Below are 22,258 nucleotides of genomic sequence, written 5' to 3'. Positions count from 1 at the left end.
TGCTGCAGTCAAAATTTTCTAATATGTTTTATCTAAATAAGACGGTACATTTTAGGCATGCTTAAAAATAAGCAAAGTGCAAAACAATGACTATTCAAATAACTCTTTATTATCCAAACATTTTCTCTGCCCTGCTACATGCTGTTCACTAATAGGATTGAATCTATTCAGCATCATAATAAAAAATAGCACAATAAAGATATTATAACAGGACTGACATAAGCCTACTAAAAACATATAACAGAAAATAAAGACAAATGCAAAAGTTACGAATAACATTAGGAGCATTCATTTCAAACAGAAAGCAAACAACAAAGCTAAAACAAATGTAACTAAAAATCTTACAGAGCAGTATCAGTTCACTTTAAAATTAAAAACAGTCACAGGAGTACATTCCAGCCACAGCTGTGAGAGGCGAGTGAAAAGAAGAACTGAAACTTTTACAAGCATAGCTTAATCACTGACACTAATTTTTCCAGATACATATATTTTATCCCTTGAAAGAATTTCAATATTATGTATCTGAAGGTTTTGACAAAGTTCCTGTCCTGGGCCATAAGCCATAGGATGGCAGTGACGACATACAATATTGTCATGAGTAGTGAAACCACATGCTGTTCCACGCAAACATTTCTGTTGGTATTTCTTTCCTTCCCACTTTGTGCATCCATAATGACATAGAATATTGTCAGATTAATTAAAAAACATACACCATCTCCTAGCCGTCAGTAAGAATCAAACTGCATGCACTAAATATGTTTATACACTTAACATTTCCAGCAAGTCAAAACAACTTTTCAGACAACCGAAAGGCAGGTGACCTTGTCCAATTCTTCAAGGCTAACACACTGATGCATAGTACCATTATGAAACAGAGCTTTAATGTAAATCCAGAAACATTGGATTAGAATCTCCAGCCAACATACACTTAAAGGTGACCAAAACAACAAATTATCCTAATGCCAATAACAAACCAAACAATTTAGTTACTTAACTAACTAAAAGCAAACTTCAAAGCTCACTAAGATTCACCCTAGAAGCAGATCTATTCATACAGTAAGATTTCCAAATCCATTATCTATCTGAAGAGTTACAAACGTGGACTAAGCACAAGGCACATACAAGGACACAAAACTACATTCACCATGTCAAGATCAAGGTCATTAATATTGTACTGAATTCATAAATTTTATACTCTAGAACAGTTTATATGAATATAACCATCAGTGACTTTAGAAAGGTCCAGCCGCCATCAGGTTACAACATAAATACCACTATTGGATTCAGCCTTAAACTTGTTTATGCATTTCATCCTGGACAGAAAATACCATTTATAGTGGTCAGTGCCTTCTTCTTCTTGCACGTGGCAAATACTACTCATAAGGCCAAAATACTGGTATCTGTATCACTGATGTTAATGAGTTTTAGGAAGAAACCACTGATAATAACACAGGGTGGCAAGTCTGATTTCGGTATAAACAATTTTTTTTAAAGATTCAGCCTGTTCTTCACAGACCTTACCACTAAGTAAGCAAAATAATTGCTTTTATAATTGCATCAATTTGTCATGACATTAAGCAAGCTCTACATTATTAAAAAAAACACAACTATATCCTAAAAAAAGATTTTCTCTAAATTAGAAAATAATTCTAATAATTATATCGAAACTGATTTTCCATTGTTGTTTTAGAGTAGGTTTACATATTCCACACCTGGAATAAGCTCAATATAACCTAACAGACATCATTATCATCAGAGATAGCTGGAAGGATCAGAGATTTACTAGCAAAGATAAGATTATCCTGAACTATCCCTATGATAAGATCATGGGGAAAAGAAACACGGTTTCACAGAAGTATTAATTTCATTGAGCAAGCACTGGGGAGATACAGAAAACATCTGAGTTGAAATTAGGAATTTCAATCATAAATGGCATTGAAGGGATAAGTGGGAATGGCGTCTTTTTGGTTGACTGGTTTGTTGGTTTGTTTTAAATGCATAAGTCTAATGGAATGAAAGAAGAGAGAGGGGATCAGGAGTTGGGTTGATCAGCATCAGATTGATAAACACTGTGAAAGGAGAAAACCTATTTATGGTCAAAGATGATACTGGCATAGAAATAAGTCAGTCATCACAAGTTAATTAAGCCAAAAATTGCAAGGATACTGATCATTGTGGGACCTGTGTCCCACAGTGTCAGGTGTAGGTTTTTAATAGGATCACTGTGTTGAGAAGGAAAAAGAGGTCAAGAAACCAAAGTTCCCTTTTCAGGTATATAACAAATGTCTAAATGATGTTCCATTGCAGGAATGCCTAAAAATGCATGACAAATAAAGCTCCCTGAATTATAAGTCTCACATTTGCGTGAAATTCTCAGTGTATTTGGAAAATATTTTCTACTTGCTAAAAACATGCAAATTACTTTTGATGCTTTATACAGCTTTCAATATTTTAAAAAATCGTTTTATTTCAATCATCAGATTTAGTTAAGGAAACACATCAGATACTTGTCCTCACTCTGCATCCTAAGGAAAATCTCTATTATTGTTTTTTGTTTACTTCTTTGCAGAGTAAATCAATAAAGGAAATTTCATTTGCATAGTATTTACTTTTCCATATTTCTCTTAGGCTTCATCTAAAGCTTCTTTTTCCCTCTGTAAGTTACTAACTATGTCAGTTAGTCTTTTTCTCTAACTAATGAATCTGTTTTTTCAAGATCTAGTGAGTATGGGCTTACAGAAAAAGTAATCATCATTTACACAGGTATAAAAATAAGTGGCTGTTAATTCATTTGGAAGAAAAAGTATTAAATATTAACTTTTTTTTTAAAAACAAAACAAAACAAAATAAAACAAAAACTAAATACTGTGCTTGTCTTTATAAGCATTGGAAAAATAAAAAAAGAATAAGAGGAATGGAAATCAGTTCTGTCAGTTTTCATTATATTTATAATGTCTTTCTCTCCACAATTACTAAGGGTTGCTAAGATGTGTTTACACTGTTCAGACTAACAAGTTGCTGCAGGAGTTGAGACAGTAAATATGCTGCTTGACATCTTTTAGAAAATAAACAGAAAAAGCCATCCATCATCTGTTTTCAGCTTCACATTCTGTCAAAATGAAGAAGCAAGACAGGCTTTGCAAATAATGGATGCTTTCTCAAGTACACCCTATCAGTGAGTCACACATGTACCAAGAAAATATTGTTAAATGAGCTAAGTTAACTGACTAAAAAGCTATTGAAATGAAAAGGTGAGTGCTTCATGGGTGGACGGAGATTAAGATGAGAAGGGACCATCAGATCTTCTGCTTGGAGCTCCTGTTTTATACAGGTCAAAGAACTTCTCCCAGTTCCTCCTCTACTGGACCCAAAAACATCAGTTTGTCTAACACCTAACTTGTGCTTGCTTTCCAGAAAAGACTGTATCTTTGAAGACAAATTTGAAACTCATTTCTTTGCTTGTTCTCCAACCCCTGCACATAACCACCATCACTATTAAATGCATGTGTTTAATTTCTCATGAGCATTTTCTTGGCTTTGGTCCTTTGGTCTTTTATGCCTTTCTCTACCAAGTGAATGAATACTTCCCTTCCTGTTTGTTTTTTCCTCTGTGAAGGTATTCTGCGTTCTGAAATAAGTCAGTTTTCTTCAAGGATCAGAACAGACAAGAGTCCTTCAACTATACACTTTCTTCAGCCTTAAAAATATTTTTAGCTCTATTTTATAACAGTTTGTACAGCCTTGTCTAGAGGATGACTCAAATACTAAGCTCTGCCAGATGTCCTCACAACTTCACACACACTGCCCTGTTCTGCCACATCTGGATATTGGGATCTCCTGAAAACCTGCTCGTCTGCTTTTACCCAAATCTACTGAAGAATGAATGTATGCCAGAAACAGTGTCATATTATTTATGTTCTCCATTCCTTTATATGCCAGGGTTATTATTTTACAGTATATAACTTTGCATTATATATCAAAACATACCTGAACTGAAAGATTTAAGGTTACCAAACAGCCCAGATCACATCAGCGTTTTGCTGTCATTAATTTCCACAGGTCTTTTGCATCATCTCTACAAATCTAAGCGAAGATTTTACATCTCTTCCTAACGAAGGATGAAAACATGAAATATCCGGAGCAATTCCCTGAAACCCTTCCTAGAACTCTGTTGACATAGCAGTAATGTCTGCTTTCTGAGGTCTTTCAATTAATCTTTTAATACCTACTTAAGTGAATTTGCAGTGTGTGTTACTGCTTTTGTAAATGACTGTTAAATTGTATGCCATATAAAGCTCAATCCATTCCAAGTGTTCTTGCTTAGCTGTTGAGCCAAGAGCCACGACTAATTATCAGTCTGAATAACTGAGCTGCAGCAGCAGAATCACTATGACACTGATCATCAGGATGGAATGCAGCACTTATGGAGCCAACTCTGCTCCAGTAGGGACAGCTAATTCAGACTTTTCAACACGCAAAGCCAGCAATACTGCTTGTAACAAAAGCAGTACAAATATCAATAAACTGGAGCTAATATATGCTACTGGACCTGAGCTGACTCCAGAGTTAATCTGCAACTGGGATAATCCTTCCACAGATAATTTAGATGTGACCACAATGGATTTTCTTGCAAATGCTCACGGAATTAATTCTGCAGTGAAAAAGTAGAGTGGACATCTGGGAGAACAGGCTATATTCTTCTGATTAAAAAAAATAAATCTAGCCTTATATAAATAATGGAATTTGGCTTTAATTGTGAAGCTGAAACTAGTCTTTCCATAATTCTAAGGGACTTTAAGTTCTCGAGCCAAAATTTTTTTTTTTTTTTTTTTTTTTTTTTAAATTAATATTACTCCCAGCATGCACAGAAAGATTATGAGATAGACAGAAAGTTTGAATTTCCATCTCCCAATTTATAATCTAGCATTTTTATAAAGTGGGCAACATTGCAATGCTTCCATCTTTCTAAAAACCTATTGTAGTATTCAATGGAATTGCTGTCTCGGTACAATCACAGATTTCTTTTCGGAAAAGGGAATCTACTGACTCATGTGAAGCTGGAAAAAGACTGAAACAAGAAATCCGAAGAGGTAAAAGCAAAAGAAAAGAATGCAAGGATGAAAAGAAATCTGATTTTTCAATTTGTGATCTAACTTTTTTATTCTGGTTCTAACAAAATAGATACTAGCATTTCTTCCCTTCTCTGCTTCTAACTTCCCTTTAAAGACATAAAGAACTAACGTTCTCAGCACTTTCTGCTCCCGTGGATTAAAACTCAGAGATAACAAACATGAGAACTGAAGAGCTCCAAGAATAAAGGGAGCCGAATTATTGACATCCTAGTAGGAGAAAGAACTGGTACTTGAAAATGCAGACCTAGATTTCATAAATCTAATACATTTTCAGAGTTTAAACTTTACAGAGTTGGTGAAAGATGTCAACAGCAAATCTAACGCCTGTTGGTAAGGAGGCACGAAAAATGACGATGGCAATTAACTTTATAACAAATCTTAAAAAATTACAAATTGAGGACATAAAACTGAATAAAATGTATCAAATTTGTAAATGTAGTTTGCACTACACCCATGCAGTGGCTATGCCTGATAGGATATTTTCTTAGGAAATAAATTCAGTTGATCTCATCTAGTCTGCCTTTACTAAAGCATTTGATACTGTGCCTCATGGGGAAGCTATCAGTTAAGCTGAAGAAAATGAGGATTAAAGAAGAAACTGTGTGTTAGACAAAGAAGGTACCTAAAGAGAAAGGCTACGATTAATGTTGAGAAGGAGCAAAGAAAGGTTTCAAGAATTCCTTGAGGATCCATTGTAGGCTGAGCTTTAATATTTTCACCAATGACTTGAGAATAAATACTATGAGTGCACTGATAACAGTGTTGTAAAACACTGGCAATAAGGAGTCATAATGCAGTAACAGAAGAACTGGAGAAGAATGGTTAAGACCAGCTGTAAGAGGGAGAGCAATGGACTTAACATGAACAGTAATAAACATCTGCTATAATTCAGCAGTTGGAAATGATCAAAGACTATGAAGACTTGGCTGTATTAATTTTTCACAGAACAAACCCATAATTTGGGTAGTACTACTACCGTGAAAGGCATTCCATGGAGATGATACAGTCATCAATGCCCAAGAAGTTTCAAATGTTAATAGAGAAAGTATTTCAAGGTGGTAATGAAAAACAAGAGACTAAACTTCCAAGACAAGGAAAGGAAAGACTACTAAAAAGTAGGTTTTGTAAGTATAAAAAATGTCTAAAATACATGGTAGGGCAAGGCGGTATTGAAGATGCAAATGAAAAAGCTATCTCAGATAAAGGAGGAAGGTACTGTGCTGAAAAATAGGAAATGACACGACTGTGATTCCTAGCCTATAGAGCAAGTAGGACTTGAAACGGTCTTCCCATACTTGAAGCAGGAAGTAGAAAATGGGAAGAATGATGGCACAAAGAAAGAATGGCTCCGTCCAGTTGTTAAGCCAGGATTTGGGAACGCTGATGAAGGAGGTAACAGGACATTAACCATGGGTTCCTTTCCAGACCTCTGTTCCAAAACTGAAATCAGGGATTGAATTAAGATTCTTAAATCTTGTTTCTGTTTAGTTATACAACAGAGACAAGAAGGCTCTACGCAGCTGTTCGAGTCTCTCATTTTTGTTTATTCAGTGAAATGAACATGCATGGAGAGCTTTAATCAAGTCCTCTCTAGGTACAACAACTCTCTCCACTTGCCTTCTCTATTTCAATAATGTTTGTAGTGTTCTTCTTTTTAAGTCGGAAAGATCCTCCTGAGCTTTGAGGGCATTTACATACAAGTTTCAAAAGGAAGGGAAGTATGTAATGAGTATGTTAATGAATTATGTCCTTTAAAAAAACCAACAACTGCTGCATTGCTCCTGACCCTCTATTGTATGGAGTTAACAGTTATTCAGCCTTTGGCAGAGAAAGCAATACTGAGATGGCAACCGTGATTTGTCTTTGAGCAATTGCGCACTGCATAGTAACTATCTGTTCTGATTTTAATAAAATTTATTCTCATTCCTGTTATTAAAACTGATCGGCAGAAAAAGCCCAGTATATTCAGTTATCTCAGACATTTAAAAATAATGAATTTAAAGTAAATGACCTTATAATTCAAATGTTTGCAATCTTTCTATCACCTCCACAGTGAATATCTTTTAACAATGACAGATACTGACCTGCTTGTTTCACAGCCATTTACCACATTCATCCTTAACCAAGGCCATTTTTTACTCTACAGAAATGTAATGCCCTTGTACTGAAAAATTTGTTTACATGTGAGGTTCTCTCACTTGTCTTTGGAAATAACAGCAGCACTCACAGAGTCCATTTCTCTTCATTCATTCAGACTCCTAATAAGTGTAACTGGGGAAGAATTCTTTCTGAGAAGGAATAAAGTACTTTATTAACATGCTTTAAAATGGATTTATGTACGTTATCATTTCTTTATACGTTTCCTTTTATGAAGGTGAGAAAACAGCTGAGGGAGGCATGCAAATTTCTCTAAGCTATTCATTGGGAGCTCTACAGAACTCATCTGAAGAATGCATTTTGGCTCTGGCCTCAGACTCCAGCAGGCCAAGTTATGCTCAGCATTGCTTATTGGGAGAGTTAAGTACTGAGTAAGACTGGGAAACCCGTCATACACAAAAAGATTCAGAAGTACTTTCAGGTAGCAAAGTCACAAATACAGCATGTTCTGAAATGTAAATGGCTTATACTTAAAAAGAGATTTTAATATATTGATGCCATGATCATCATCTTAACAAATCATAAGCCCTTGCTGCAAACTACAGGAGCATTGTATGAGAGTTCTTAGGCATAGTTCAAAATGACACTGGTAGGCTTGCTGCTGTTCTCCTCATAATGGCAATTATACTGACTGAACAGATTTGCTACTCTGAGAATTTTGGCAGTTCATGTCATGAGGGATGACATGCTAAACCTTGTATAATTTCCACTGCCTACGTAATTTTTATTGAAAAATGCTGTTCTACAATGTGGCAGAGCTAAATACAATGTCATTCTGGCTGCAAACAAATCCTGTCAATTCAAGGGCTGCTTATACCACTGTGTTTGCCATTAAGAAAGTAACCACCGTCTTCTGGGAAAGCATTCAGAGTCTTGTTCAATCAAGACTGAAAACGAGAGCACTTGGGGAACAGACCTGGGAACCTGGCAACCACACTGCTGAGAACGGATTCTCTCAACAAGAAGAATTTGCATGTTCACCTCTGCATTATTCAACCAAGGATACTCCTCCAATTCAAGATTCTCTGTACTGTGTTCAGAGTACAAGTTGAATTGTAAATAATAATTGTTAACAGTTTTTCCTTATTTTCAATAGCGCAATATATGGCACTAGGGCTAAGCATGCTGCACATCAAGTTCAGGTTGAAATCTGTAGTTTCGCAAATGACACCAACAGGAGCAGGATTTGGCTCTGTTAGCCAGCCTAAAAGCTGAATAATGCCTAAGACTGAGCTTTTACATCAGAGAAATGGGTTCAAAGCAACACTAAACTATTGTGCAACAGTCTGTTCTGTCAATAAAATTAATTTTCTGAGTTGTCTAATTTTCAGATAAATTTTTAGTCAGAAGAATTTAATCAAACGATTAAATTATAAACACAACCTATAGACCTCTAGTTTCACCTACCTTACACAGTGAATTTCCATTTACTCACTGTATGCAATAGGCTTTCTTCTCTTTTTTTTCTGTAATGCTGTCATTTGCCAGGTCACTTAAGGGACAGCTTTCCTATTCTAGGATCTCAAGAAGACAGCAACAGTTCCTCTCAAAGCATGCTTAAAGCTAATGTAAAATGACTGAAGACAGGTACAGTCTTTTTTTTTTTTTCCTGTGCCTCTAACTTTATGTCATCTGTACTTAATGGTCTATGATTCTGACACAACGAGCTTGAGAAAAAATAAGAGTAGCAAGGGTGAGAGAAACAAAGATTTGTAATTGAGGTGATACATGTTATTGAAAGTGTACCACTAAGGTTTCGGAGCACAAATGTCATCTGAGACAAACTCCAAATTGAATTTCCTCCTTTCACAGATTCAACACTTTCAACATTTCTCACTGGAAGAAACATTTTATTAAACAGCTCTAGCTTTAGGTGTCCTACCTAGCAGAGAACCTCTCTTAGGGTGTATTTGTATTTGATAGTATGAAATGCATCTTTTCACAGAGACATTCCTGAAGGAGTCCCTAGGTTCTCAGGAACACCTGCTTAAAGGTCCTGCTCCTGTTGGTCTAAGGGGAACAGGAGATCGCCTGGTTGTCAGACACCTAAAGCTGGTATTAACACTTGCATAGTCATTCTAACAGGCAGTGTCAGCAATGCCTGTATCACTGCATTGTCTTTTCCCTTTTTTAACAACTGATCATAACCACTTCCATTTCCATGGTATTTAAACCTGTTAAATGAAAATCAGTGGAAGTGTTGGGAATCATCAGAATTTTTGGACTCTTCAGTTATGAATACTAACTTTTAGGAAATGTAGCCTTTATAATTTACTTTGATAGCATTTTCTGCTTGGTTGCTGGCTCCAGAGCTGTTCCTCTTACAGAGCATGGAGAACTAAGAATTGAACTGCCTTTCTCCCTTCAGGTCCCTCACTACAAGGAGCTCTGTTTTGAACTACCTTTTGAACTACTTTAAAGTCGTGTTCTCAGTGTGTCTTTCCAGACAGAAAATTTTATGCTGAGAATGCTACCAACTCAATATCCCTTCCCATAGCCGTGGTTGGAACCCAAAAAACACTATCATCACGCTTTAAAAAAGGTAAAACAAAAGAGTGTGCACAGCTATTATTTCCATTCCATTCTATTCAAAATTGTATATATATTTGCAATCCCGCATACTTCGACACAGCCACTACTACTCGACCACACACCTGAATAGCCATTTCTACTCAGCCTTTGCGGAGACAATATTTCAACCATGCCCTTTTTTGATCTTTTTGTTAACTACTTGAATAAAAGCACTCAAAAAACTCTCTGCATTACTAGAAACAATATCAGACTCATGAAATCAGGAACACAAAGAACTAACATACTCTCAGATCTCATCTGTAACTAGAAAAATAAACATACCACTAAACAGAATCATATCAGAAAGGTGTAAAACAAGCTTTGTGAAATGAGCCCTTCATTTTGGATTTAAGAGCCAAACTTTTCAGCATCACTTAGTTACGTCTTTCAAAGAAACTAAATTTTTCTACATTCCAAAAGACAGAGGTTAATAAAATCACCTGAATTACTAAAAAATATGCATTACATAGTTAAATAGCAGTGTAAATGATAAACATGTGGACTATACTACACTATACAAAAAATAATTTTAAGGCTTGCAAATGCTCTGGTCAATATCTCGGAATTGCTGAAATCAACAGAATGAAAAAAAACAACAGATGCAACAGACTAAATCACATGCAGACATGCACACAAATAGTAATCACCTGAGTCCTTTTCTGCTGTTGCTAAGTATAAAACAAGCAAATTTAAAGAAATGAAAAAAAAAAAAAAAAAGAAAAAAAAAAGAAAAGAAAGAAGAAAAAACACATTATTGCAGAAATGAAACTGTTTTAATTTTATGGCAATAGAATAAATATCAAATAAGGAGTTAGAAACTTCTGGGAATTGTGAGTATAGCAGTGACAGTCCTGATTGTGGCAGAGATGCTCATACAGTGCAATGTCTTCTCTCTTTTTTAGCTCTTAGAATGCATTTGAGGAGTAAGCAATTAATGCAAATGCAAACATGAATTACTTTCAAGAGAAGAACATTTCAGTGCCTAGGTTACCGCAATTTTCCCATAGACCAAAATGACAGAATGAAAACTATTACATTTATACTGGTAAAAATATGTTTATTATAAATAAAAGATAAATACAGGCCTAATTGCTACTGAAGATGAAGGTGTTTATTTTTCTCATATTACATGTTAGAGCACTTTCTACTCCATGTTATTCTCAGAAAAATACTTTACACTTTTCTCTTTGATGTATTACACTTCTGTATGCAATCAACTACTGTATTTTGGGCTAGCATGAGTGTAAACATACTTACAGAAACCTGGTTTTGTCAAAAAGAAATCAGCAAGTTAAAATATGCCATGGAATGAACTTCAGTGTTATGTGCCACCCCAGCTTACTGCAGCATTAACATTATGTATATCTAAAAGGGCAGAATTTGCTACTCACATGGGAATTGGTAGCATTCTTCAGGACCTAGATAAAAATCCTGAAGAAAGATGTATTTACTTCATGGTAAAAAACAACCTTTCTCAATCCAGTTTAGTGTCAGAGTTAAGGTATCTTTTGCAAACTTTTGTCAGCTTATAAAATATTTTCATTTTCTTACCTGTTATTTCAACAGGTTTACTAAGAGACAAATATCGAGCCAAAAAAATCCATTATAAACATGGAAAGATAAAAATAAGGGAAATCATATTTTTGGTTTTTCATCTTCTAGAATAATTTAATATTCACCTTCCTTTCTTTAACACAACATGATATCATAATTAATTATGATGAACCAGTTACTAAAATGGTTTCATGTTGTTACTCCCATGATATAATACCGGTTGCTATAGTGATGAGATAGGTTTTTTGTTAATCATTTATGAGAGATTGGCTAACTCATGCTTTTTAGAGAATTTAAACAGAAATGGCAAAAGGAAAAAAAGTTGTCTTTAGAGTACTGCAGAACATATGAGGCTTCATTTTGCTACTAGGAAAACTCTATTTGTTCTACTGTATTTCTAGAAATACGTGCTATAAATAAAAACTTATCATGCATAACAAATAGATTTTTTTTAAATTAAAATCTATCTTTCATTTGTTCTCCTATTAATTGACAATGCCTCCAAAGAAACAGATGGATGCAAACATCGTTTTCTACTCCTGAATGTATCTGCACAGATGTAACTTTCTGTGCCTTGTGGAGCAAATCTTAACTAAGCATTTCACTATGAAGAATTCCTCTTTATTCTCCATAAGGTTTACTTACTTATTTACAGTATTCTAATGATTCTGTTCATCCTAGCCAATTTTTTTGAGAAAAATCGTTTAATTTCACTGCAATGCGTTCCAGAACACGTGCAAATTCCAGAAAAAAAACTACTGTTGATTCAGTAAATCAGGATTTAATGAAGGTTTTAAATATCAGATTATTATCATTACATCTGACAACACAACGACAAAAATAAGTAACACTTATCTGTCTGCCTTATAAATACATCAGAAAGACATCTATATCCAGAGTTTTCAAGTTTCAATGTACTGTTACTGTTTTTTAATTACTAAAAATAGGGAAATAGAAAATAATCCATAAACAACCTTTTAGATTTATGAAAAACTCAAAAGTGAGAACAAAGGGTAACTTAAATTAAGAAGTCCCGGTCTTCCATTCAAACAGGGTCCCAGGAGGCATATTAAAGCAATGAATAGGAAAAAGCTCCGTAGTTCACCAGCTGAGATTTTAATGAGACATTTCCCCTTGCTGTGGAAAGGGTTTGTTCAGGAAAGGGAAAAGGCTGCTCACAGAATATCCAGTTAATAGGCATTGTTGGCTTTTACAGCCACTTTGGCAATTGATTGCTGTACTAACCTTCTATTTTGGCATATTCTGTAAGTCGAGTGTAATTGATCAAGGCAGCCTTCTCTAGACATTTTCTGACCACTTTCTTCACCTCTTCTGCTGGTATGGGAGTGGCAATGTCTTTCATTAAAACCTGTGCCAAAGAGAATTATACCACTTGGTTACACTCATTACTCAAAACCCATGGGAAAAGGATAAAACTATCAAAATGTTACTTTAGAGCTGATAATTGTTAAATGCAGAAATCAAAAAGGAACTGTTTCATCTAGGTATGTGCTTTTGAAGATTTCTCTTCAATCCTGTTTGACTGCCTGTATGGTATTTATATAGTACACAAGACTACAGTTTGGCATCTTGAAGTATGTCAGTCAGTCATCATTTGGAGGACAACATGAACAGTGTAATAAGAGTGTTTCCTGGGTGGCTTACACCATGGTATCCAAAAACACGTGAATGGGGAAATTTCCTTGGTTCTCACTTATGGAAAAATTTCCACCATTGATTTTTCAACAGTGTAAAGGAGAAACTGTGGATGCCATCAGAAGTAGTGAATACTGCCTGCTTTTCTTTCTGAAGCTTTCAAATTCAGCATGTCTTTGTTGTGGAAAAAAGTTTGCTACAACAGGCAGGGGGGAGATCTTGAATTTCTGGTGAAATGTTCTGAAGTGGAATAACATCACATAAAGAGCTATCAGGTTTTTAGGCCTGTTGATTTTTTCAAGTATAGAACTTTGATAAAATAGAACACCTGTTGCAAGTGAGGTAAACTAAGAATATATACCTCTATGCAGAGAAAATTTTATATACTCTGAGCTACTAACATTACAAGCGATTGTCCAAAAAAAGAAAGAAAAAAAAAAGTTAACTGTTAATAATAAGGGATAGAACACCTCTCCTATGAGGATGGGCTGGAAGAGTTGGGGCTGTTCAGCCTGGAGAAGAGAAGGCTACAAGGTACCTGATAGTGGCCTTTCAATATCTGAAGGGGAGCCACAGGAAAGAAGGGGACAGACACATTAACAGAATCTGTGGTAACAGAAGAAGGAGAAATGGTTTCAAGCTCAAAGAGGGCAGATTTAGGTTACATATAAGGAAAAAGTCTTTGAAAGTGGGGGTGGTGAGGCACTGGAACAGGCTGCCTGGAAGTGTGGTGGACATGCCATCCCTGGAGACTTTCAAGGTGAAGCTGGACCAGGCTTGATCTAGCGTTGGTGTCTCTGTTCATTGCAGGGGAGTTGGACAAAATGACCTTTAAAGGTCCCTTCCAACTCTAAGGATTCAATGATATTATCTATATAAGCCGTACCCTCATACATCACATCTAATTACTGTTAGAGATAGAAGGAGTTATAGTCTGTAAGGATACAGTGTAATATATAGTGGAAAAGAAACAGGTTCAACTAAGGGGAAGCTGTTAGGAAGAGCTTGTTGCAAAGCAGATTTCTTCTATTACTTGCACACACTGATGGAATATCTTTGTAAATTATTATTATTTTTAATGCATAACTTCTGGTTTATCAATAAAACAAAAGAAAATGATCTGATCTTTTTTCAGAATTTTCAGTGACAGATAAGAAAAAGTTTTTAACACATTCAGCATTTATTTTTTCTCAGTCAAGTCTGATTTATTTTTTCTCAGCCAAGACTGACAAAGGTGTTGCTTGACCAATCGAGAGTTCCAGTAACACTTATTGCATGAGGAACACTAAGAGGGACAGGCTGTTTCATAAAACGTGAAGGAATCTACACAGCACTACAATCACTGAGACAGAAGTGAAATAAAACATATAGAACTAGGCAACCCACATTTCTGAACATGGCAGAGATATAAGACAGAATCTCCATCCATGGAGTGTTTTGAACTGCAAAATGTCTGACACTTCCTGGGACTAAACCTCTTAGATTTTAGCAGGGCTACTGGAATGGAATCTAAGCTTTTCTTCCATTCTTATGTTCCTCAGACTCCTGCTGACACAAGTCCTCTGAAATCCCTATTGGAATTTTACATTTTCTTTCCTCACAGAAGACGGATGATTTCGCCATTGCAAGACTTCTGTCCTTCCAGTCAGTAGAAGAGGATTTGCTATGTGGAGCATTACATTTACAGCTGCTCACAACAGTTTCAGTACACATACCATTTTCTTCTCCAACTGACTCCATCTACACAGTCATAGATGATTATTTTGATTATATATATGCTTTTTAATGTTTATCTCAATATCAACAGCAATAGTGTCAGGAAAGCCACAGAGAGCAGGAAAGATAGGCAGTAGACTTGACTTGTATTACTTTAGGTGTAATGCTGGGTAATCATTACATTATAAAGAAGCTGTAACTACAGTGGTTTGAAGTGAGAGTCCAAGAAATGTGTCCTACAAAGAGCAGCTGTTTTCTTCTGTGGAAAATGCTGAGAATTAAAAAACAAACCTCCCTGCAAGCAACAAATATAACCAGTAGCAGAATACCAAAGAAGAAACAAAACAAGTCTGCTTCCAGTTGGCCAGAAAGGCAAAGGAAAAATGCAGGCTTAGCACTCAGGCAGAACTTAAAATATACTGTCCAACTTACCCTTTCAAGTAACGAAAGTGTGGCTTTTAAAGCTCCTTCAGGACGTCCAAAAGGGAAACAGTATCTTAGGGATTTAAAAAAAAAAAAAGAGAGAGAGAAAAAATGATAAACGTTTACTTTGAGATGTAACTCCGTACACTGATTACATTAAAAAATTCAATAGCAAACTCCCACAAGCAAAGCACTAATGAAAACAGGGCTCTTCATTAGTTTTCCATGGAAAATAAATACATTATTGAAGTATCAGCCTACCAGCAGCACCGGCTCAAATACAGTAGAAAAAACTGAACCAAAACCAAAAGGCAAAAAGCGTTACTTGTACTTTCTCAACTATGAAAAATATTTAATGGTCTGTGATGAGACCATTATCATGTCATCTTCCTAGAAAAAAAAAAAAAAAAGATGTCTGATATTTAAGTTTTGTATGCATATAAGAAGAAAAATGCCTGCAAATATTCTACAGTATTTCCTATCAGGTTATAAATAGCTTGGGGAAGCATCTTCCATTATTTTAAATTTTATCAGCTAGGACTTAAATAGGACTTAAAACATAACCCGCTTCTGTCTCCACATTCAATACTATGTCAGTTAGAAATGAGATCCCATTCATAGCTTGGTTTTTAATTTTAATTTTTGTCTGCTGAATGATCCAACAGATGAGCTCAATGAGACCACAGAGTTCAGGCAATAGTAATGTCTCCTAATCCATCTATAAAATCTATAATACCCCCAATTGGAGAAAGGATTTTTTTTTTCCTTTGTTTAGATTATTTTTTTCTTATTACTCAATCAGGGTCTCGTGTTCTAATGTTTCCCAACATTAAAATATTTTCTAATGATAAAAGGATTCAGACTAGTGATTTTTTTATATGCATTTTGGCCAGCCAAAATAAAGGCTGGTAAATGAGGTCAAAAAAGGATTTTCAGCTGGACTGAATTTCAATATTTGCTTTGCCTCACTCTGTTCCTTTCTTACTGGAGTGCTAACAACTCTTGGGAACCTGCTAACAAATTAGGAAAGCAGATTTAACGCCTTAGGCTTTAAGTCATCCTCAGATGTCTTGACTCCTTCTTTCTCTTCATTGTATTCCCACAATCCTTGAATTGTATCTTCCATGGTTTACTCCTGTTTACCCAGAATAGGTAGTTTTGGAATAAATGCTACTCATTCCTTATTTATACTTAATATTGCAAATCAATGTTAGTTCTGCAATGTAAACAATGTAAGAAGTTTCCAAAATCCACCCACTTTTAAGCTGAAGATGCAGAGAGATGACCCACGGCAGGGTGGGGATTACTAAGTGTGTATGCATCCAACACTGGCAGCCAGCCTTTGAGAGCAATTGCTGCAAGGAGCTTCTGACAGGGAAGAGTCATTTTCTCAAGATAAGAGGCTTAGAGAAAGGGATGTGGTCACGGCTGACATCGAAAGGGACACTTAGCAGTCCTCCCTCAACACTACAGACTCTTACTGGGTACAAAGGCAGTGGTCCTCTGGAGATATCTGTATACATTACTTAGCAGAAAATTGAGAAGAAGCAGCACTCATGGTCTACATTAGTAAGAACAACATACAGAAGTGCAAAAGGAATACTCCACAGACTACATTCACACAGCCAGGCAAGAGGTTAGGAATGTAGGTTGCTCTGAAAATAATGCCTCCAACTTACTTCCATGGAAACTACAACTGATAGAAACAAAACAATTAAAACTGGAAGCTTAAGGTTTTTAACACTGTTTGAATTCTCCCTAGAACCAGTAAGAATGAGGCAGATATCGTAATCATAGATATAGCCCAAGCTCATTAACATCCTCTGCCATGTAGGTAACTAGGCATGATGACCTTTACCTTTATTTGTTCCAAGTCAATTAATCAAATGTTGTTCTACATTGTGTAATTAGTCTCATGCACATGAATGGCTGAAAGCTAACACTCATTCTTAGGATGCCCAGCCTTCTTGATCTCTCATGTACATATTCAGAAGCCTGTTTCAGTATATTTTTGGCCCCAGCTACTCTCACAGTCCTCATCAAGGTGCATGAAAAAAAAAACATACACTCACTGGAAATGGCAATGATTGTGTCTTTATGAAAAAAAATGATAGAATATGTTCCTAAGTATTCCAGTCAGGCCAAAGGTCTTCTCCAAACTTCTATACTGCATTGCTTTTATTGTTAGCAATCATGGGAAGATTGTCCCAGAAACAAGTTTTTCTTCTCCCTGCAGATGATGCTCTTTGTTGATACTCTCCTCCTGCCTCTCCACAACCTAAGTAGGTAGCACTAAGTCTTATACTGTTCTGTACTGCTTCTTTGGCATGAGTTATTTAATCCCATGGAAGATGGGACATATGAATCACGCCAGGGAAAAAGATGATAATTTTTTTTTTTTTTTCCCAAAGCGAATACTCTTCAAGGGGAATCCTAGCTCTCTTTAGGTTGATACAGAGGTGAAATCTCAAGTGAAGACTGCTGGGTTGTCCCAGCTCAAAAAATTCCCAGGCAACCTTGTTATCCACATGACAAATACCTATGAGTACTAGACACTTATCACACCACAGAAACTTCCTATAAACTTACAGCAAACTTTGCTGAAGAAAAGCAAGTTGTTTCACACAACACTATTTAAACTGTGTCACAAAACTGTCATAAGGTGATACAGACAAAAAATGTATATAAATACATTCTATTAAAGGACTGGATTGACAGAAGGTTGGCAGATGTTGGCTAACTACAGTAAACTAATGGATTTGTTGGTCTAGGTGCCAATTTCATGCCAAAGTTAACAAACTATCAATTGATAGAAGGATACAAGAGTCATGTTAAGTTTGCCCTCTTCCTTATACTCCTTTCTGTCTTCTACTGGCACAGCTGTCATTACGTTGCCAAACACTTTACTGAAGATGATGAACCTTAGATGATTTCAGAAAGCATGTCACGTAACCCAGAAAATGACATTAGACATCCCGGAAAAAAAACCAAACAACAAGTTTTAGCTGCCATAAATCAAAGGTATTATCTACTCATATGCCTTTTCTGATCAGCACTGATCCACAAAGAGGTATGACCTAGTCATTTTCACTCAGGCAATTTTCTTAGATAGATTTATAAACAGCTTAAAGTTCAAAAGAACCAACAAAATCAGGCCTACATTCTTGCAGTCTTTTCAACTCACATGACTTTCAGATGAATTCTAAACCAATCACTTATGCAAATAAATTATTCCATATTTAATATTATCAAAAGTTCTTTGCAGGTAAACTGTTTCATTTTATTTTCACTCTGTTCAAGATCAGTATTGAACAGAGTGATGGGAACATTCTGCCAAAGAAAACTTCGTACTAGTGAATAAACGATACACTTACCTGAAATGGCTTATTTGGTTTTCTAGGAGGGAAGAAAGCCTGTCCTTAATTTCTTCAAACCTTTCTTTCTCTTCAACAGATACTGTTCCAATTCCATCTGGCCTGTAATATTACACATTTAAGAACTGTTGACATCACTTCATGCTGATTTAATCCTTGAACGGCACTTTATATTTTCAAAGCATTCTTTTAAAATTTGTGCTACCTTCCTTTCCCCTTTCCCACTGCCTTGAAGGACAAACTTGTAAAGACAGTTAAAGGACAGATTACAACTAGACAAAGAACTTAGCTTCTCACACTGAACTTTTGAATACAATTCCTACGTTGCTGCTAAGACTCAATATAAACACAATGCAGCATATATTCCTCCTAAATCACTCCTGAATACATAGCATCCTTTCTCAAGAAAATTACTACTGTTAGCAGGACAGGGGGAGCTAATCTAATCTTGTCTCAACTTTAACTCCTTGAGTCTTCCAGAAATTTTTCCAAAGACACAATATGGCTGAAAGTGGTTTAGGTAGGAGGCAGATCACTGAGAGAAAAGCCAGAGAAGGCTCACAGTCTCCACAGTTATAGTGAGCACAGATTTTTGATCTCTCGCCCCATATTGATAAGCAGCAGTACGTAACGAAGATTTCCACACAAATATGGCAAAAAGGATGCAAGAAAAAAAAAAATTCTTAAAAAACAAACAAATGAACAAAACACTGGCATTTTTTAACATCAAATTTGAGTTCCAATAATTAGTAAGCCTTGTATTAAACAGATTAGATGCACACTTAGAGTCTTCCCATAATATTGTTATTAGCATTTTCATAATAAAATAACAACACAGTTAAAAAAAATTGAAATATACATTTCCTAAAATGGATTTTCACTTTAAAATCATAACTTTCCCAGATCATGCTGTTTACTACTTTAAAAAGTAGTGGGTGAAAACCTCCAGCTACACACTTAACTTCCAGATCCAGAATAAAAAAGCATCCCTGCTTCCCACCTGAGTTTACTACTCTGACATGAGGTCTGGTTCCATCCTGTACTTCCTCCAGAACCTCCAAAACTATCTTGTTATTTTTTGAACTAAGAGAAATGCAGTAAAAAGACGTGAAAACGACAAGCTAAAATATTTTTGCTAAACTGTTACCTTAACTTTCTCCACTATTCTTATATCTAGGAAGGATAATCTGCTGCTTTGTTGTGACATAAACAATTCTTTCACCCCTTAAATCACTTACATTCGTGATCTGTCAAGTCAAAGTGAAAAGAATCCCTGAACTCTTTAAATTATTGTGAAGACAACAATAAAAATCAGATATGGTGAAGATACAGTAACCAGGCACATCAATATACTACTGGATAAATTTGATGTGAAGGAGCAAATAATTTATCTTCTCTTTTTTGATGGATGCCAGGATACTTTATCTCAGCCTTCTGACAGATGGAATGGGCTCAAATTTAAGTAAATTTCACTGTCTGATGTCATTGTCAGGAGAGATTGTGCTCTGGAGTGATAAACAAAGTAGTTCTGTCATATTAAACCTCGCTGAAGCATGTCATGTATATGACAGAAAAGACCTAGGGGTCCATATAACAATAAGTGAAAAAGGTGAGCCAGTAGCATGTCATATCTGTCAACCTGTACTAGAGCGAGGATCCCTGCATACACGGGACCTGTCACTTCACTGAGCATGTAGCCAGAAACAACCATGTAGAAAATGCCAAAATTTTTAAGAACTGTAAGATGTATTTTCAGTGAATGTTTGGGTAGAACCAGATGTCCCAGAAGAAAAATAGAGAGTACACAAAAAGCTGTTAGAAAAATGGCACTGCACTCAAAAGCGATCATTTCAAAACAAGGTGTTACAAAGCAGCACAAACTCTGAATCAGTATTATTATCATTTGTTTTTCCTGTTAGCCTTATTGCAACAAGCGGAGCACAGAAGTGCATTTTCACAATACAATTCTCAGACATATACTCTACTGGTGATCATTTTTTTGCTACTCTTAGAAATATCTATCTACTGCTAGCAAAAAAGAATCCATGGAAAAAAGAATCCGAGATTATTTTAGAAAAATTAGATAAACAATGTTTTCAAAGTTCCCACTCATTTTGGCTTCCACATCTTTTCCTTCAATTGCTTTAAAGATAAAATGATGAAGTTGCATTTTTATTTATTTTTATTTTTATTTATAAATTACTATGCTCGCCAGGAAAATCTGTATCATGCAGGCATTTGGTTATCCAGAAATATGCCAGTACAATTTTGCAACTAAAAACATCATCAAATGCGTATTTTCTACCATCCCAAAGCTACAGATGGATGTTTGGAAATGAATTTTTCAATTCAAAACCAGTACGCAGCCCTTCTATTGCAGATTGGGGCCTCTCTTTTATGAAGACTGCTAAAAAAAAGTAAAGAACTGTCTTCAGAAGTACAATCCTAAGTCTTTATGCAACACCATTTTAACATTATCTTCCCAAGAAAGTGAAGGAAGAACAAATTATCCTTTCTTCTACATTCTTCTCCTCATAGTCCACAGGTGCTTTTGGAAATGAAAGCCAGGAGAAAAACTAAACAGTGAATACTCAAAAACCAAGTTGTATTCTCTTTCTCACTTACATCGGTTTTCCATTTTCTAAGCACTCTGTCAATTGGATTTGAATTGGTCTGTCTTGTTAGCTTATATCACACTCTAACTGGCACAGATGTAATGTTGTCTCTGGTCACATCTCAAATTGTTAAATTCACCTAGACTTTAATATCAAAATATATATGAAATAAAAACCTCATGACCTAGTGCTAGTAAATCCAAGTGGAAAATAGTTGTTTGACCCCAAGGCATTTTTAAACAATGGTATAAAAATAGTAATTGAGTAGAATTTTAGAATAAACTTTTACTATGACAGTCTTCCAAAGTAACTGTTCTCATGGTAATTACTCTAGGGAAGCTGATTGATTATATTGTGGATTTAGGGTTTCCCTGAAACACCGATTTTATTTACTTGTCATAATCCCTTAAAGCTTGGAATACCTGTTGATGTATTTTGAGACCTGGAAGTCATAGAACTTTCAGAGGTCACTTGAAACATTGTAGGATTAAGATTCTTGTGAATAGCTGTGCACACAAGGTAAAAATAGTATACCAGTTCCAGTAAGACTCCAATATGATGGACTCTGGATTGGATACTGATTCCTTCCAGCCCTCAGCTTCGCAAACAGCTTCTCCTAGTGGCCTCTAGTGTGAAACTGTTAACATATACTGGCCTGTTATGACAGGCTTGTGAAACAGAAACGGAATGTGACTGACCTTTTTTTTTCCCCACTGGAAATGGTTGATACTGGTATATTTTTGTATATTTTACAAAGTTGTAAAATTTTTAATATAAGCTTTCCTCATTAAAAGCACGGAACATCTCTTTGTCCATTCATGGGGAAGAAAAATTATAATGAGTGAGAGAAAAGAAATGTGCAGATCAATATTCTGAAGTGTTTCACACACGTACAGTTGGGAACAGTAAGGTTGACTAAATACTACAGCGAGAAAGATCAACAATGACGATGAAGAACAAAATACAATAAAAATACGTCAGCTAAGGTCTTACTTCAAGACCTGTATATTATAAACTGCATTTTAAGGGTTTATTAAAACCCAAATCAAAACCTACAGGA

The 22,258-nt window shown here is 35.6% G+C and overlaps 1 protein-coding gene across 3 annotated transcripts in view; it reads right to left on the bottom strand.

The window, feature by feature from the left end:
• The window catches only part of CADPS2 (calcium dependent secretion activator 2), a 283,917-nt gene that overhangs the window by 61,817 nt on the left and 199,842 nt on the right, over nt 1–22,258 (bottom strand). For 2 of the 3 annotated variants that reach the window (XM_072335394.1, XM_072335402.1), the window contains exons 14-17: nt 18,584–18,685; nt 15,219–15,282; nt 12,660–12,783; nt 10,508–10,528 (exon numbers count right to left, since the gene is read on the bottom strand). In XM_072335394.1, the coding sequence (XP_072191495.1) occupies nt 10,508–10,528; nt 12,660–12,783; nt 15,219–15,282; nt 18,584–18,685 (311 nt within the window). The remainder of the gene's footprint in view (nt 1–10,507; nt 10,529–12,659; nt 12,784–15,218; nt 15,283–18,583; nt 18,686–22,258) is intronic. The other variant, XM_072335413.1, reaches the window with a different exon arrangement.

This window comes from Excalfactoria chinensis, chromosome 1 (assembly GCF_039878825.1).
Source record: "Excalfactoria chinensis isolate bCotChi1 chromosome 1, bCotChi1.hap2, whole genome shotgun sequence".
Classification (NCBI taxonomy): domain Eukaryota; kingdom Metazoa; phylum Chordata; class Aves; order Galliformes; family Phasianidae; genus Excalfactoria; species Excalfactoria chinensis.
This window is presented reverse-complemented; position numbering and strand designations above follow the sequence as displayed.